Source organism: Ornithorhynchus anatinus, chromosome 13, assembly GCF_004115215.2.
Source record: "Ornithorhynchus anatinus isolate Pmale09 chromosome 13, mOrnAna1.pri.v4, whole genome shotgun sequence".
NCBI classification, from domain to species: Eukaryota; Metazoa; Chordata; class Mammalia; order Monotremata; family Ornithorhynchidae; genus Ornithorhynchus; species Ornithorhynchus anatinus.
The window spans coordinates 1,129,818-1,146,322 of NC_041740.1; the positions used below are offsets into that span (position 1 = coordinate 1,129,818).

Sequence of the window (16,505 nt, forward strand, 5' to 3'; positions counted from 1 at the left end):
ATTCCACTTCCTGATGTGATTTGGATCGATGTTGCGCTGGTAATCGCGCTGAACCGGCACGGGGCCGCCGACGGCAGGGTGGGAAGAGAGTTCAAGCCTGTCCCCCCACAAGCCCCTGTGGAACCCAACATGGGCTTGGGCCGCAGCTCTGTCCGTGAGTCTGAGTCCATCCATCGTGTCCGAGCGTGTTTCTCAGCCTGTCTCCACCTCATCGGGTGCAGGGGTCTCTGGGCTCCGGGGCTGACTAGAGCGGAAGCTCCTCCCGGGCAGGGAACGTGTCGGCTAATTGTGGCGTAGCGCGCTCTCAGGTGCTAAATACAGGGCTCCGCACGCCCTGAGTGCTCTACAGCTATCGCTGTTGGCGGGGAATGTCTGTTAATGCTACGCTGTACCCTCCCCGGCGCTCGGTACGGTACGGTAAGCGTTGAGTAAATACGATTGAAGGAATGAATGTATGGGTTGGTCTGTGAGCCGGCCAGGGCCAAGAGGGCCGCGTGTCTGAGCCTGTGAGCCCTCCGAGGGGCAGCCTCACCTTACCGTGTGTCCGCCGGACCTATGACCACCCCGCTCCCATCCCCTCGTCGGGAGGAAGGGGAAGGGTCTTAGTTGCAAGTCGGGGGCGTCTGTCCGTCTGTAAGCCCTCCCCGAGGACAAGGCCGTCGTGCCCAGCTTTGTCAGATGGTGAGTCTCCCCGAACAGGATCCGGGCCGTTGTTTGTGCGCGTCTTGGTGAGCTGGACGCCCCCATCCCACTTGATGGATCCGGGCCGGCTTTCCGGGGGGAACAGTGTTAGGATCTGTCCAGAAGAGGGCAGGACGGTTGTGGAGCGGACAGGGATGGTTGCTGTAGTGAGCGCCCTCGCTGGGGAGCTCGTGGTTGGCCCGTGGGCACCTTGGCTCAACCCTGCATAAAGTGTAGGCACCGTGGAGGAGTGGGCACGGTGTGGCTGGGGGCTCTCGAGGGGCTGGGCTGTGGGAGGGCTGTACGATGCCACGGCCGAAGACAGACTACCACCCCGGGGACAATTGCAGGTAAGAGATTGAGAAATTGGGGGGGGTGGGAAGAGGGAGGCAGCCCCAAGAGGGTCCCTTGAACCTTTGTGGGATGTGAGAGCAGCTGATATTTTTTGTGAGTCTGGCGCCTGGGCCCGGTGGCACTGGGTGGTGGCAGGGGGGTGCTTGAGCTCCAGCAGACTCGGGGTGGGGTGGGGTGGGGGAACAGGGGCTGGTGACCCAGCTCAGACAGGGCAGGGGCAGTAGCAAAGGGGTAGGACATGATGGGCCTTAACCCCCAGGGGCGGAGGGGGGTGGGGAGCCTACGGAGTGGGATGGCATGGGCCGCCGTTCTTGAACGGTGGTATCTCTGGGGCAGGGCAGCTGTGCGGCTCCTGACGAATCGGTGTGCCCGGTCCACTGAGGGGCTCCACATTCCGGCCTGCGGCCGGTCCCTCCTGCATCCACGCTCGGTGGACGGCAGATACCGAGGGTGAGTGCTGAGGCCTGGGAGGAAGGGGCTGGGAGGCGGGGCAGGGGCTCCTTAGGGGGTGGGATCTGCCCTCTTAGCCAGCGTGGCCTAGTGGATAGAGTACGGGCCTGGGAGTCGGAAGAAGCTGAGTTCTAATCCCGGCTATGTGGCCTTGGGTAAGTCCCTTGACCTCTCTGTGCCTCAGTTCCCTCTACTCGAATGTCCTCCCGTCACTTCAAACAAGTCCAAAACAGAGCTTATCTTCCTCCTCCTGACTTTGCCATCACTATACACCGCACGACCATCCTTCCTGTCTCAAAAGCGTGTAACCTTGGCTTTATCCCTGACTCCTCTCTGGCAATCAACTCGCATTCAGTGGGTCACCAAATCCTGTCAGTCCCACCTTCACAGCACTGCAAAAATCCACCCTTTGCTCTCCATCCAAACTGCTATTACGTTAATACAATCACTCATGCGATGCCCGCCGGGATTACCGCATCAGCCTCCTTGCTGACCTCCCGCGCTCCTCTCTCTTTCCACTCCAGTCCATACTTCACGCTGCTGCCGGCATCATTTTTCTACACAAACATTAAGGACGTGTCACGCCCCCCCCCCCCAAAAAACCTCCCGTGTTTGCCCTTCCATCTCCGTATCAAACAAAAACTCCTCACCACTGGCTTTAAAGCCGTCCATCACCTTGCCCCCTCCTACCTCACCTCCCTTCTCTACTTCTAACCCAACCCGCACACATCACTGCTCCGGTGCTTATCTTCTCACTGTGCCTCTATCTCACTTATCTCACCGCCGACCTCTAGCCCTCCAACGCCCTCCCCCTTCAAATCCATCCGACAGTTAGTCTCCCCTCCATTCAAAAGCTTATTGAAGGCACATCTCCTCCAAAAGGTCTTCCCAGGCTAAGCCCCACTTTTCCTCATCTTCCACTCCCTTTTACATCACCCTGACTTGCTTCCTTGGCTCTCTCCGCCCCCTACCTCACAGCACTTGAGTCCATATCTGTAACTTTATTAGTATTGATGTCTGTCTCTCCCCTCCACCCCAGCACCTCACCTTTTAGACTGTAAAATCAGAGTGGGCAAGGAATGTCAGAGTTATCATTGTGTTAAATTTCCCCAAGTGTTTAATAAAGTGCTCCGCACACAGTAAGCACTCAAAATATGATAGAATGCGTGAATCTGTAAAAGGGGGGTTGACCGTGAGCTCCATGTGGAACAAGAACTGTGTTCAACACCATTTGCTTGTATCTAGCCCAGCACTTAGAGCAGTACCTGGCACAGGTTGAATGCTTAAATACCACCATTACTATTATTATTCTGTCGGCAGCAAAATGGCTCGTGAGGATGGCGACGTAGCAGCTCAAGGGAGTCGACTGGGAACAGATGGACCCTTCCCTGCCGCTTCACACTGAAGGATGGATGGGATGGCGCCAGCTGGTGTGGGCAGGGCCTGGTGCCCCTCTCCAGCCCCACGCTACCTCGGCCCCTTTTTCTCCCCCCTCCCTGACATGGCTGTCTCCTTTGGGCCCAAACACTGCCTTATTCAGGGACTGGGGCCATGGGTTGCTGCTGCTGGCTTCTCCTGGAGGTGATCGTGTGTGTGTGTGTGTGTGTGTCGGTGGGGCAGGGTGTGAGGAAGCTCTCTCTGAGTGGAGGATGGTGCTGGAGCCCGGGGCAGGGGCTCTGCCTGTTCCTGACTGGGCAGTGGGGTCTGGCAAGGCCTGGGGCCCTCAATTCTATAGACAGGTCAAGCCACCCCCACAGTCCAGTCTGCAGAGCCTCCTGCCCCTGCCTCCAGACTCCTCCTCCTACCCAGGGGGAGCTTCAAGGGAGGGAGCTGAGGAGCAAGCAGAGTGAGGTCAGTATGTGTGCACACACCCACAAATCCCTTGGGGAGGAGCCAGGGGGGCGGGGAGCAGTAAATGGACAAAAATCTGAAGAAAACATCCACAGGGCAGTGTTGCCCCCAAAGGAAATGGCTTTGTCTGCCGCCTCTCTCCTTCCCTCCTCCTCCTCCTCCTCCCACATTGTTGTCTTGAGCTGGTCCAGGCTCTGTGTGCCATCTGTGTGTACCAGCTCTGTATATGTCAAATAAAATATCCAACGTGTCTCTTCGGTTGTTGTGTTCAATGGTTAGGGGGCAGAGACAGGGTGAGCTAAGATGGTGGGGCACAGCTGCTAGACACAGCTGGTGTTGACCACCAGGCGTGGGCCTGACCTCCTTCCCTGCTGTGCAGTGGAGGCAGGGCTCTTGAAATACTCCAAGTTCACCACTGCCAGAAAGCTTATCCTAATCGACTTTGGCTTTGTCCCATTCTTCCACCTATGGGCTTGGTGGAGAGGCAGAAGACCAGGGTCCTAATCCTGGTGCTGCCACTCATTACTGTGAAATAATTGTATGTTGTGCTTACTGTGTGTCAAACACTATGATAAATGTAGGCATAGCTAAGTAGTCAGACATTGGCCCTGTCTCACATGGAGGCTCCCCATCTCGTTAGGAGAGAGAACAGGTCCTGAATCTCTCTCTTACCACAGAGAGAAATGAGGCTTTGGAAATTAAGTGGCTTGTTCAAGGTCACACAGGCAACTCCTGGAGCTGAGCTAAGAACACAGGTCCTCTGACTACCAGGCCTATGCTCTCCCCCTATGTTACCTTCCTACTGGATGACCGTGGGTGAGTCCCAGAATTACTGTGTGTTTCAGTTTTGTCATGGGTTAAATTAGGAATTCCAGGTCGGTGCTTGCTTGCTTTTTCTGAGAGGGTGAGGAAGGAGTGTGTGTGTGGGGGGGGTTACCTTAATGTTTAATCTAGAGTGAGGTATGAGTCTTGAGATAACCTTCCTTTTTGCCCACAATGACATCCTCTTAGGTTACCCCTTACTCATGAACAGATCCATCTCTCCAGTCACTTACTGAAGTCAACTATAGGCTGATGGATTGAGTTGCTTTTCCCCAGAGGGTAAGCGTTGAAGGCAGGAATCCCACCTCCGGTACTTAGTACAATGTTGCTTACACCAGGGCCGGGCACAGAGGATGGGAACAGAAGGGGCGGAAGGAGGAGGATGAATGGGGCTAGGTGGGCCTGGTACGGGTCAGGAGGGGGAGCAGGATGAGTGATGGGCAGGGTGGGACCAGGCCCCCCTCCACTGTGATTAGGATCCCCTGCCTCATTGGAAGAGGAGGGTGAGAACAAAGTGGTGATCTAAACGCTCCCTGGTACAGAAATGGGGTGTGATGAGCAGGGAGAGAGCCCCACAGGTGGGGGCACTGAAGTCTGGGTTCCCCTGTGATTAAAGGGGCCCGGGGCTCCTAGTGGGCACAGCTGCAAAAATGGGAGGAGAAAATGCTTTATTGTACCACAACCCTGTCTCCAGGCTCTGCTTTGGGATTTGTGTGTGTGTGTGTGGTGCGGGACGGGGGACAGATGCGGCGGCCGGTTGGGGTGGGCTCCCTCCTATTCGGACTTCTCCTTGGCCTCCTCGGTCTCTTCGCGCAGCATCTGTAGCCGCTCTCGTTCCTTCACCAGCTGCACGCCGCAGTAGGTGACGAACCACAGGGTCAGCGTGCTCTGCGGGAAACCTGCGGACGGCGGGGGCTGGGTGGGGCCGCCAGGGTCCCCAGACTACCGTATTTTTGAGGGGCACCTGCCCGGATTCCCCTCTCCCTCCCAGCCTCCGTCCACTCTCCCCTTCTACAACCGGGAGGTCCCGAGGCAGGGGTACGGACGGCATGGCCGCCGGAGGCCCCGTCTGGCTTTGTGCCCTGGCCTCCCGCCCCATCAGTGGGGTGTGCGCACATCCCCATCCACGCGTGTACCCTACTCCCCGTGCTCACCGGTAAGCAGCAGCCTGCGGGTGACCAGCTCTGAGAAGTCCAGGCTGTTGAGGGCCAGGATGTTGTAGAAGACGATGGCCCAGAAGTTGGCAGCCCCGAAGCACCCGCGGACCCTTCGTGCCATGGGCTCCGACAGGCCGGCCTATGGGGCAGCGGTGGGAGAGGGGCGTCGGGCATAGCCGTGGGGGCCTGGCACGGGGGAGCGGGAGCCCCTGGAGACCGTAGGCCCAGTGGGGAGATGGACAGATGGAAGCTTGCCCCCTTTGGGGTGGGTACCCCTAGGGGCCTGGGGGTGGCCCTGAGCCCCACACGACCCCCGGAAAAGGAAAATTGGCCTCTAGGCCAGCACCCCGGGCAACGCGCCCCTCCGCCCGCCAGCCGGACCCCCGGCCGGCTTGCCGGAGCTGCGGCCCGGCCTCCGGCCCCGTCCCTGGGCACCTCCAGGCTGGCGAAGGGCTCGCTCTCCGAGAGCTTCTGCACCCACAGTTCGAAGTTGAGGCCGAAGCAGTTGAGGAAGGACCAGACGTAGACGACGTCGCAGGGACCCAGCCACAGGGTGGCGATGGCGAACGTGGCCACCGAGGCCCCCAGCTCGGCCACCACGTGGGTGTGGTCACCCCCGAGGTGGTCGTACACGTATCTGCAGGGCGGGGGGGATAATTCATTCAGTCATATTTATCAGTAACAATGTTGGTATTTGGTAAGCGCTTACTAGGTGCAGAGCACCGTTGTAAGCGCTGCGGGAGATACGGGGTCATCGGGTGGTCCCACGTGAGGCTCACGGTCTTCATCCCCGTTTTACAGATGAGGTAGCTGAGGCACAGAGAAGTTAAGCGACTTGCCCACAGTCACACAGCCCGATTCAAACCCATGACCTCCGACTCCCAAGCCCAGGCTCTTTCCACTGAGCCACGCTGCCCCCTGCAGCACTATTAAGCACTTTGTGGGGCAGAGCGCTATACTAAGCATGGGGGAGAGTGCAATATCACAATAGACAGACACATTCCCTGCCCAAGAGGAGCTATAAAGAGGGAGGGAGTTAGCAGGCGGAAGAGGAGTGACAGGACGGGCTGGGGAGTAGAGAAAGTGGGATCAGGGAAGACCGAATTTGCCTTTCCTCCTTCATCCCTTTCCAGGCCAGGCTTGATGGTACGGAGCCCCTGGGAACCCCTCTTGGTGGGTGTGCGTGGTGTGTGGGGTGGTTGGCGGGCAGGGGGGTGGGGACGGGACTTACTTGCAGAGCCAATCATTGATGCCTCGGTCGAAGTGCCTGGGGGAGAAGGGTGACATCGGGCAGGCGTGAGCATGAGAATCCTCAGCCCGGAGGGGTCATCACATCCCTCCCCCTGCCTCTCTGAGGCCTCCATGCCACCCCCTCGAGAAGAGAGCAATTCCGTCCCTCCCTTGAGATGTCTTCCGGGGGGAAGGTTGCCCCAGGAGGGATCCCAGCATCCCTTCAGCCAGGGAGGCCTCCCTGGTGGCCGACTCCCGTCCCATCCGATTGGTTGTAAGCTCCCCAGCGCTCAGAACGGTGCCTGGCACATAGTAAGCGCTTCGCAGATGCCATATTTCTCCTTGCTGCTGCCATTCAGGCCCGCTCCCTCTTGTCTGGCCTGGGTGGATAGAGGGACGTACGTCCGTTCCCCTCATGGTACCCCCCGCCTCAGATCACCCCTCCCCCCAGCGTCCCTGCCCCTCACGTTTCTGCGAAGACGTAGAGCATGGTGATGCACTTGGGAGGCCGGGGAGGGTCCAGGTGGTCTAGGCGGCTGATGGTGTTCACCACGCCAAACATCACGGCCGCCTTCACCCAGTCGTACACTAGGTTGGCGTATGCCAGGCCGGCTGGGGACGGGGCGAGCGGGGCGGGAGGAGGGCGGGCAATCAGCCAAGGGCGGAGGAGCCGGGAAAAATCCTCCCTGGGTTCCTCCTCTACCCACCCTCACAGACTCTGGCATCTCTTGGCGGGAGGCACACGACCTCTCCGAGGGCCTTCTCATCCATCCCCCTGCCGCCGGCTGCTTTCCCCCTCCCCCGCTGCGCCACCCAAGCCCAGATGGAGGAGCGTCTGTTGTTGGCGTGAGGACGATTCCACGACCCCAAGGGTACCCGGTGGCATGGCGGGGAGGGACGGGTGCAGTCGCCCCCTGACCTACCGAGGGACCAGTCGGAGAGGCGGGGCGCCAGCTTGAGGTCGGCCGGGAGGGCGAGGATGTAGAAGAAGTGGAAGAAGACGTCCACGGCCAGGATGCCCACCAGGCTGAGCAGGGCCTGGGCCCGGATGTGCCACATCTCGCGGTCCTTCCGCTCCAGCTCGCTCCTGCCCACCTGGTGGGGGAGAGTGGCGGGCAGCGAGGGTGTCGGGGGGCAGGGCTGCCTGTCTCCTGACTTGGTTTCCCCCCGGGGGAAATGGGTGTCAGGACTCTGGAACCTCCCCTTACCCCCAGCGAGTGAAACTCTTGCAATCTCAGTCTCCAACTTGCTCCACGTGTCCCTCTCCAGTCCTCCCCTCCCCTGCTGGGGGGCCTGCCATTGCCCCCTCCAGACCTCTCTTGCCTCCCACCCCCCAACGGTTGCTTGGAAACTCCCCCTGGGGCCGGTGACCTAAGGTTCCCTGTCCCCTGCTGGGCTGGAGGGATATTTTCAGCCTCGTTAGAGTTTAACGAGGCCTGAAGAGTGGCTGGGCCATCTAAGGGCTCCGGGGTGTTGGCGGGGCATCGTCCACGTCTCCCCTTCGTGCAGTTCTCCAGCCAGGGTGTATCTCCGGGGTCACACCTTCCTCCCCTTCGCACCCCCTCACCTCCTGCCGTAGCCCCTAGCAGAACGGAGCTTCTACCCTCTGGGATCGACGCTTCCGTCCATCCCGTCCATCCGCTTTGCCACCTGCTCCATCCATGGTCCAGCAAAACCTGCTCCCTGCCCTCTCTCTCCTACCTTTCCCTCCCACCCCGGAATCTTCCTCCAGCTTCTCTCCTTGCTCTTCTTTTCAAGCCAATTCCCCTTCTGGCCGTTCCTCTCCCCTTCCTACCTCTCCTTTCCCACTTCCTACCCCTCTTTTCCCCCTTCCTACCCCTCCTTTCCCCCTTCCTATCTCTTTTCTACCCCTCCTTCTCCCCACTCCTCGTACCCCTCCTCATCCCCTGTCCTCCCTCAGAATGTCAGGTTTACGTTAAAAAGAGCACGATACGAGTGTTTCCTAACGGCTCCGTGCCACAGCCCGGGGCTGGGAGTCAGGGGACCCGGGTTCTGGTCCCCACCGTGCCACTGCTCTGCCACGCGTCTTGGGGCAAATCCCTCCACCTCTCTGGCTCTCAGTTTTCCCCCGTGAGCGGCGGGGACGACGATCCCTGCCCCCCCCCCGGAGCCGACGGACAGACGAAAAGGTCGTCCCGGATTCTCCGGGATGGGCCTGCCCCCGGCGCTGACCTGGGCGTGGAACTGGTCGAAGGTCAGCACGGGCCCGAAGAAGAAGAAGGGGAGGTAGAAGTTGTACTTGAGGAGGTCGATGAGGGAGAAGTGCCCGTGGCCCCGCTCGCAGTTCTCCAGCGCGAAGCTCATGCAGCGGACCACGGTGAAGCCGGCCCCGCCGTAGAACAGGACATCTTGAAGATCAAAAGTCCCCGTTACAAACCCACTCTAGGCGAGAAAGAACAGTCATTCCGCTCGCGGGGTGAACGGCACCGGCTGGAGGTGGGGGAGGTTCCGCGCCACCATCCCAAAGGGCTCCTCTGGGTGGGGGCCTGGAGGCAGGGGGGTGGATGAGATGACCTCTGGAAAGCCGGGTCCGGGGGGATCCCTAAGCGGCTCGACCTCCCCCAGCACCCCATCGTCCGCCACGCCCTGCGCTAGCCCCGAAGGGAAGAAAGGTGACGCCCCCGGTACCCCCTCCCACCTGGCCGTGGCCTCTGACAGCTGGTGGGCCCTCCGCCCTCGGACCACCAGCGCCCCCCACACCCACCTGCCAGGCTCTGACGGGTTCCACCTTGAAGGAGGCGAGGCTGCCCAGCCCCACGGCAAAGCACAGCCACCTCTGCTTGAGCAGCGACACGACGTAGAGCGCCAGGCAGTGCGCCAGCAGGACCAGTAGGTAGGAGGTGCCCATGGTGCCCAGCACGGCCAGCGCCCCGTACAGCATGTATACCCAGGAGCGGAACTGCGGGCAGAGACGGGGAGACGCGTCACAGCCTCCGCCCTCTGGGGGGGCGTGAGAACCGGGGCCGGGGGAGCCCATCCGCTTGGGATGGCCGGAAGGTGGTCCCGCCCAGAGGCCCCCATTGAGAGAGCACTTTGAGGCCTTGCCCTCGAGGAGCGTACTGTCTAGTGGAGGTTCACAAAGCCCTGTGGCTGTTGAGGGTTGGAGGATCAATCAGTAAATCGATCAGTGGTATTTATTACGCGTTTACGGCGTGCAGAGTACCGTACTAAGCGCTCGGAACAATAAACTACAATAGAATCGGTAGGCACGTTCCCCGTCCACAGGGAGCTCACAGTCTAGAGGGGGAGAGAGACATAAGTATAAATAAAGAGGACCTGAGTTCTAATCTTGGCTCTGCAACTTGTCTGCGCAACTTGTCTGCTGCGTGACCTTGTGCAAGTCACTTCACTTCTCTGTGCCTCATTTAACTCTTCTGCAAAATGGGGATTAAGACTTAGAGCCCCATGCGGGACATGGACTGTGTTCAACCTGATGAATTTGATAATAATAATCTGTGGTATCTGTTAAGCCCTGGCCAGGTACCATACTAAGTGCCGGGGTGGATACAAGCAAATCGGGTTGGACACGGTCCCTGTCCCATGAGGGGCTCACGGTTTCAATCCCCATTTTACAGATGAGGTAACTGAGGCACAGAGGAGCAAAGAGACCTGCCCAAGGTCACACAGCTGACAAGTGGTGGAGCCGGGATTAGAGCCTATGATCTTCTGACTTCCAGGCCCGTGCTCTAGCCACTACCCTAGCGCTTAGTACAGCGCCTGACACATAGCACGTAACGAAGACCATTATATATGTATATGTGTGTGTGTATATATATATATATATATTATATATACATTACTGATCGAGTAACTGGGAGAATGGAGAACAAGGCCTAGGAAGAAGTTGAGCTGGGGGGAGCCTGGGAGCCGTGGGGAGGGGCCAGCGGTCGAATCCAGAGAGTCTAGGACCAGCCCGTAAGGGGCATCTAGTGGGTAGAGGTGGGTAGGGATGCTGTTGCTGCCCCCGCCAGGGTCCCCAGACATCTCACCCCCACACCCCCGCTCCACCGGACTCACCTGAGGAGCCACCATGGAGCAGACTTTAGCGAACAGCACGTGTCCCGACAGGGCGAACAGGATAGGGTTCCGGAATGAGGTAAACCACATGACCCACTCGAAGTCTGCGGTGTCCTGCACGGGTGGGGGGGCCGGCCCTGTGAACCCAGCCCACCCCCAGGATGCTGGAGCCCCCCGCTGGGACACGGGAGCCCCCCCCTTCGCCCCCTTTCGGGAGCGAGGAGCTAGGGGTGATCAGATGGGCGTCCCGGCCCCTGCTGTGCCGGCCTGCTTCCTGCAGAATCAGCCCGGGGTTCCCCCGGCAACCCGGCTCTTGGCGGGCATCGCACGCCAGACGGCGAGCCTCCTGGGGACTTTGCCCTCCCAGCGCCCACTGGGACTCCTGCCCACGCCCCGCCCCCTCCTCCATCGTCCCACCCGATTATTGGACTCCCCTCCCTCTCCAGCTGGCTCTTACCATCTTCCGGCCGAAGTAGTGCCAACCTGGCTTCACGTAGTCCCTGAGGGCTCTTCTGTTCATGCTGTCTGAAAGGATAGCGGCCCCGGTGGGGCGGGGTCCCGGGCACCAGACCCCGGAGAGCGTGCCTGACCGCGATCCCACAGGGCTGCCACAGTGCCCCGTGGGACCGAGTCTAGGGTCCCCGCCCCCCCCCGCCCCCTCCCCGTTACAACTTTCTGACCTCCGGTGTCGTCCCCGTCCCCGCTCCCCCGAAGATCTGGTGAGGAAAGTTACCTCGAGAGGCTTCGAAAAGGCCCACGCCAGTGTAGGCGAGGGCGCAGCTCAGGACCAGGGCATAGAAGCCCAGCTCGTACGAGGGCAAGGCCGTCTTGACGCCCATCCTGGCAGGGCAGTCCCCGGGCAGCCGATGCCCCTGGAACTGGAGGAGAAAGACCGGTCCGCGTTAGTGTTGGCAGAGACCAAGATCACCTCTTCTCTGGCTCCTCTGGCCCCATCTCTGACTTCTGGCTCCGGGCACGCCCGTGTCCGGGATCGCCCAAGTTCAAGCCAGGTCCCCGGAGGCCCCTGGAGCCCCCACCCCCCACATCCATGGAAACGTGACGAGGCACCGGCCGAGGCACCCGCCGCCCTGTTTCTTTATGATCTCCGGCCTGGGGGCCTTGCTCCCTGCCCGAGACTCGTCCTAGGCCAGGGTGCCCTCAGCCCAGGCCTGGGATTACACTGATTTGGATGGGGCCTGGGACCCCGGGGGTGGGGAAGGCTCCTTGTTCACATGGGTGCTGGGGGCGTGGGCTGTGATGGGGGCTGGGCAGCTCACGAGAGCCCCGCATCATACAGAAACTCCTCACCGTCGGCCCTAAAAGCCCTCAGTCCCCTTGCCCCCTCCTACGTCACCTCGCCGCTCTCCTACTACAACCCAGACCGCCCACTTCACTCCTCTAATGCCAACCTTTTCCCCGGACCTCCATCTCGTCTATCTCACCGCCCTCTTGCCCACATCCTGCCTCCGTCCTGGAACCCCCTCCCTCTCCGTGTCTGACGGAGAATTACTCTCCCCACCTTCAGAGCCTTACTGAAGGCACGTCTCCTCCAAGAGGCCTTCCCCGATTAAGCCCCCCTCTCCTCTTCTCCCAATCCCTTTTGCTTCATCCTGGCTTCTTCCCTTTATTCATCGCCCCCCTCCCAGCCCCACTGCACTTATGGGCTTATTTGTCATTTATTTATCTGCGTTAATGTCTGTCTCCCCCTCTAGACCGTAAGCTTGCTGTGGATAGAGTATGTGTCCGTTATACTGTACTGTCCTAAGGGCTTAACACAGTGTTCTGCACAGAGTAAGCACTCAGTAAATACGACTGACTGAATCCTGTGCCCTTCTGGGTGACTGTTGACATTTACGGAGCCCCGGCTGTCGGGGCTCCAATGACAGAGGAGTTTTCCTGCTTCAGCGGCGGCATCTCCACCTGTCTGCGGGTCAGTCGGTCAGTCAGTCGTATTTACTGAGCGCTTACTGTGTGCAGAGCACTGTACTAAGCGCTTGGGAGAGTATAATAAATGCTTAGTACAGTGCTGTGCACACAGTAAGCGCTCAATAAATGCGATTGAATTGAATCGAACTGATGCATTCCCTGTCCACGAGCTTACAGTCGACAGGACTGCTGGACAGTCCTGCAGTCCTACTGAACCGCACGGAGGGCGAGCTGGCCGGTCAGAGGCCAAAGCCGGGGAGTCAGGGGGAGGAGCTGGACTGCCAGGGGCCAGAGAAGGTCGGAGGGGCCCCGGGGGGTGGTCAGGCTACTGATGCTCTTCTCTACACTCGTTTGTCTCCGTAGTGGCAGGGGCCTGGTCTGGCCCGAGATCACCAATAGTAATGATAATACTAATAATAATGATAACGAGCGAAGTATGGGTTAAGCTTAGCGGGTACCAGGCACTGTACTAAGAACTGGGGTGGATACAAGCAAATTGGGTTGGACGCCGTTCCTGTCCCACAGAGGGCTCACTGTTCATTCATTCAATCGTATTTATTGAGCACTCACTGTGTGCAGAGCACAGCGCTAAGCGCTTGGAAAGTACAGTTCGGAAACGGAGACAATCCCTACCCAACAACGGGCTCACCGTCTAGAGAGGGGAGAGATCTTAATCCCCATTTACAGATGATGTAACTGAGGCACAGAAGAAGTGAAGTGACTTATCCAAGATCACATAGCAGACGTGAGCCAGGGATCGAACCCAGGTCCTTCTGTCTCCCAGGCCCGGGATCTATCCACTAGGCCACACTACTTTTCTAATCGATGGGGCCGGAAGGGGGGTGGAGTTCAGAGGGGGCACTGGGCTGGGAAGGGCTGAGCTCCTGGTTCTCCCGGCCTTTGTTACCCATCGCAACCCTAATCCACCCGGTCAGGAACCGGAGCAGAGTGTGGGCAGGGCCAGGGTTCGGGAGAGAGACCGCTCCGGGCCCCGGCAGGCAGCTTCTCGCCCCCAGACGCCGGGCCCCGATCGATTTCGCCCGTGCTACCGGCCAGCGCCGAGAAAGCGTTGCCTCCCCTCGGGCCCAGGGTGCGGATGGGGCCGGCTCCCTGGCCCTACCCACCCCCGGGGTCAGGTGACAGCAGCTCCGGCCCCTTGGGAGCGGGCGGACCCCCGGGACTCCCATCCCGTCACCTTTCCGAGTCTCCGTCCGGCCGACGGGACGGTGGGCCCGGCCCGAATCCGGGACCAGGTGAGGGAGCGGCCGGGGGCGGGTGGACGGTCCAGGCCGGTGAGTGGGCGCTGCCCAGCGGACAGGAGAGGGTGGTGGTGAGGAGTTGGCAGGCTTTGTGGCCTCTCTCTGTGTCTGGTCAGGTTTCTGCCCCTCCCTCAGCGCCCAAGTGTGTGTGTGTGTGTGTGTTTCTGCTTCTCTCTCTCTCCCCCTCTGCCCCCGCCCCCCGACTGGCAACCTCATCTAGAGCAGTGACCCTCCCTATTCCAGATTAGATGGCTTCTCTCCTGGGCTTAGGGGCCCCCTCCCCTGGCGAAGCCCCCCGCCCTCCGGACTAGCAGCCCAAGTCCTTGGACTGTCTCCCCGGCTCTGTCAGGACAAAACTGGATGCCTCCCGAGTCACCTCCATCCCTTAGACTCACCCCATCCCTCATACCCGCCCCATCCCTCAGTCACTGTCCCCCCCCCATCAGAGTCACCATGGGGAATCCGGGTTGTACTTTCCTGAGTACAGTACGGTGCTCTGCGCACGTAAGCGCTCAATAAATACGACTGAATGAATGAATGACCCCGGAGGATAGATGCCCCTTCAGAGGGTAGGGTGGGCAGCAGGGAGGAGCGGAGGTCGGGGGCGGCTTTTGCCAGGGAGCTACCGGGCTGGGGTGGGGGGGAATCTGGGGAGGATCCAGGCACGTGGTCCTCACGTCCCGACGATCCCGTTCGGCCCGCTTTCCTTCACGGACTCTCACCGCGCCTCCGCAGCCCCGGGGTTTGGGCCAGGATAGCCCAGACTGGGGGCCTTGGGTCGAGGTGAGAGTGGAGGTGGAGGGGGTCACCCCCGGGGCAGGGGTGGGGGACGTTGGGAAAGGGCTTTGCACCTCTGCAACGTCTCCCACCTCAGCCCCGGGCCGCCCCCGGCCCGCACGCTGGTTATCGGAGCGGCTTCCCGAAATAGGATCGCTCGGTCTGACGGTGTCAGGCCGCCCCCGCCCCCTGTCCCAATTCTAGCTTCGCGGCGGGAGGGGAGGGGGGGGGGTGCCACCGGAGTCGGTCTCCTCTTCCTCCGTCCCCCCAACCCCGCGGTGTCCTCTCCCCAAGTCTCCCCTCCTCCCACCGGCCCACCACCAGGGAAGGAGGAGGGGGCTACCGGTCAGGCTTTTGGAGCCGGAACGCCCCGATTCCGGTCTCAGCTCTGCCTCGGGCCTGCTGGGCGACCTCGGGTGAGCCACTCAACCTCTCTGGGTCCCAGTTTCCTGATGCGTAAAATGGGTACGAGATTGTTGCTCCCTCTTAACCCGGGAGCCGCCGGGGCCGGGGTCGACTTGAGTCTCCTGGATCAGCCCCACCGTTTAATACGGTGCTCGATCCCCGCAAAGCCCCGCGTAAATACCGGGCCTGACGCAGAGGGGACACAGGGCTGGAGGATAGGGGGTAGCCCCGACAGAGCACTGATGCTCGACCCCGGGACCGAGTTTGACAAGAGGACCCCCCCCTTCCCAATTTCCTCCGTCACCCCTCAGCGCCAAGACCCTCGAGAGGAGAGAGGGCACCGCACACGGAAGCCCCCCAGCCCCCCGCCCTGACCCGGGCCAGTTGTCCAGGCCCGTGGCCGGTGGCCGGGGCCGGGGCAGCGCCGTCACTGACCTGGACGAAGCCGGGAGCGGCCGGCCGGGAGCCCGGCAGCAGGGATGGGGGAGCGGAGGCTCAGCTCGGTACCGGCCGGCACCGTCGGGACCCGCGTCCGACCGCCGTGCGGGTGGCCAGCGGGCGGCCGGTGTCCGCACCCCGGGAGCGCGGGGTCGGGGGTGGGCCGGCCCGCCTTTATTTAGCTCCGGCGGGGGAGCGGAGCGGAGCGGGGGAGGGGGCTCTCCCAGGACCAAGTTAGCTGCGGGTGGTGGGAGCAGAACAGGGAGAAGGGTTTATTTTAGCTCTGCAGTGCGGAGGGTGGGTCGGAGCTCCCTCCCTCTCGGCCGAGCTGTGCCGGAGGAACCTGCCCCGAGCCCAGCAGGGGGTGGGGCTGGGGAGCCCAGGAGGGGGAGGCTCGGGGGGGGCGGGCGGGCGGGAGGGGGACGCAGCCCGGGGTCACGGCACCCGTGCGGCCTTGACCTCTTTGCCCCTTGGCCTCTGTCGCCGCTCGGAGCCTCCACAGTTGCCAGTCAGCCGGGCCGGGGGCCGGAGCGGACCCCAGCCCCTTTATACGGGGTCGGGGCCACCGGCTGTGGGCGGGGGAGAGGCGGCTCTCCACCCGCAAATGGCAAAGGGTCAGGCCGAAGGGACCCTGAGGGGTCATAGCATCCATCCCCCTGTCGCCGGGCGAGCCCAAACCCAACCTAGCCTTCCAGGTTTTCAGTCCTTGGAGACGGAGATCCTTCAGCCTCCCCGTTCCGGTGTCCGAGGGCCTACCAGAAAGTCCTTCCCTGAGGCTAGCCTCCATCCCTCCTGCTGCAGTTTCCTGTGGTTCTTTCCCCGGTGGATGCAGTGAGAGCGGCAGGGCGATCGTTGCCTCAGTGATCGCCGTCCACGGACCTGATGACTCTTAACCAAATCTTCCCTCTCCCCCAGCTCCCTCTCCCCCTTTCCAGTCCCAGCAGGAATCTGGGACCGGCCGGACCGGTCCCCCCCCCAGAGGTGGGAACTCCCCCTTTCCCAGGAATCAGGGCTGGAGAAGGAGGGGGCGGAGAATGGCCGGGGGTTGGCGGGGGGGGGGGGGGGGTGGTACTGATGCTGGGGAGGCGGAAGGCTATTGAGGGGACCGGGGGCTGGA

At 61.2% G+C, this 16,505-nt stretch overlaps 1 protein-coding gene and 1 long non-coding RNA gene across 4 annotated transcripts; one reads left to right on the plus strand and one right to left on the minus strand.

Moving 5' to 3' along the window:
* Nucleotides 1–1,379: 1,379 nt before the first annotated feature.
* Nucleotides 1,380–3,588, plus strand: LOC114816215. Its single transcript, XR_003763983.2, has 2 exons — nt 1,380–1,485; nt 2,806–3,588. It is a non-coding gene; the product is annotated as an uncharacterized LOC114816215 (long non-coding RNA).
* Nucleotides 3,571–15,688, minus strand: HHATL (hedgehog acyltransferase like). Of its 3 annotated transcripts, none has more exons than XM_029078254.2 (12): nt 15,386–15,688; nt 11,317–11,461; nt 11,041–11,108; nt 10,584–10,697; nt 9,271–9,465; nt 8,739–8,948; nt 7,469–7,640; nt 7,013–7,157; nt 6,547–6,582; nt 5,751–5,952; nt 5,313–5,454; nt 3,571–5,073 (listed from the first exon to the last, which is right to left on the minus strand). In XM_029078254.2, the coding sequence occupies exons 2-12, from the start codon at nt 11,420–11,422 to the stop codon at nt 4,769–4,771; spliced, it is 1,695 nt and encodes a 564-aa protein (XP_028934087.1). In that variant the 5' UTR covers nt 11,423–11,461; nt 15,386–15,688; the 3' UTR covers nt 3,571–4,768. The 3 variants fall into 3 exon arrangements, with proteins under 3 accessions (XP_028934087.1, XP_039769931.1, XP_028934089.1); XM_029078256.2 differs by having other exon boundaries at nt 4,830–5,057; nt 15,386–15,685; XM_039913997.1 differs by lacking the exon at nt 15,386–15,688 and having other exon boundaries at nt 11,041–11,104; nt 11,317–11,399.
* Between the last annotated feature and the right edge of the window lie 817 nt (nt 15,689–16,505).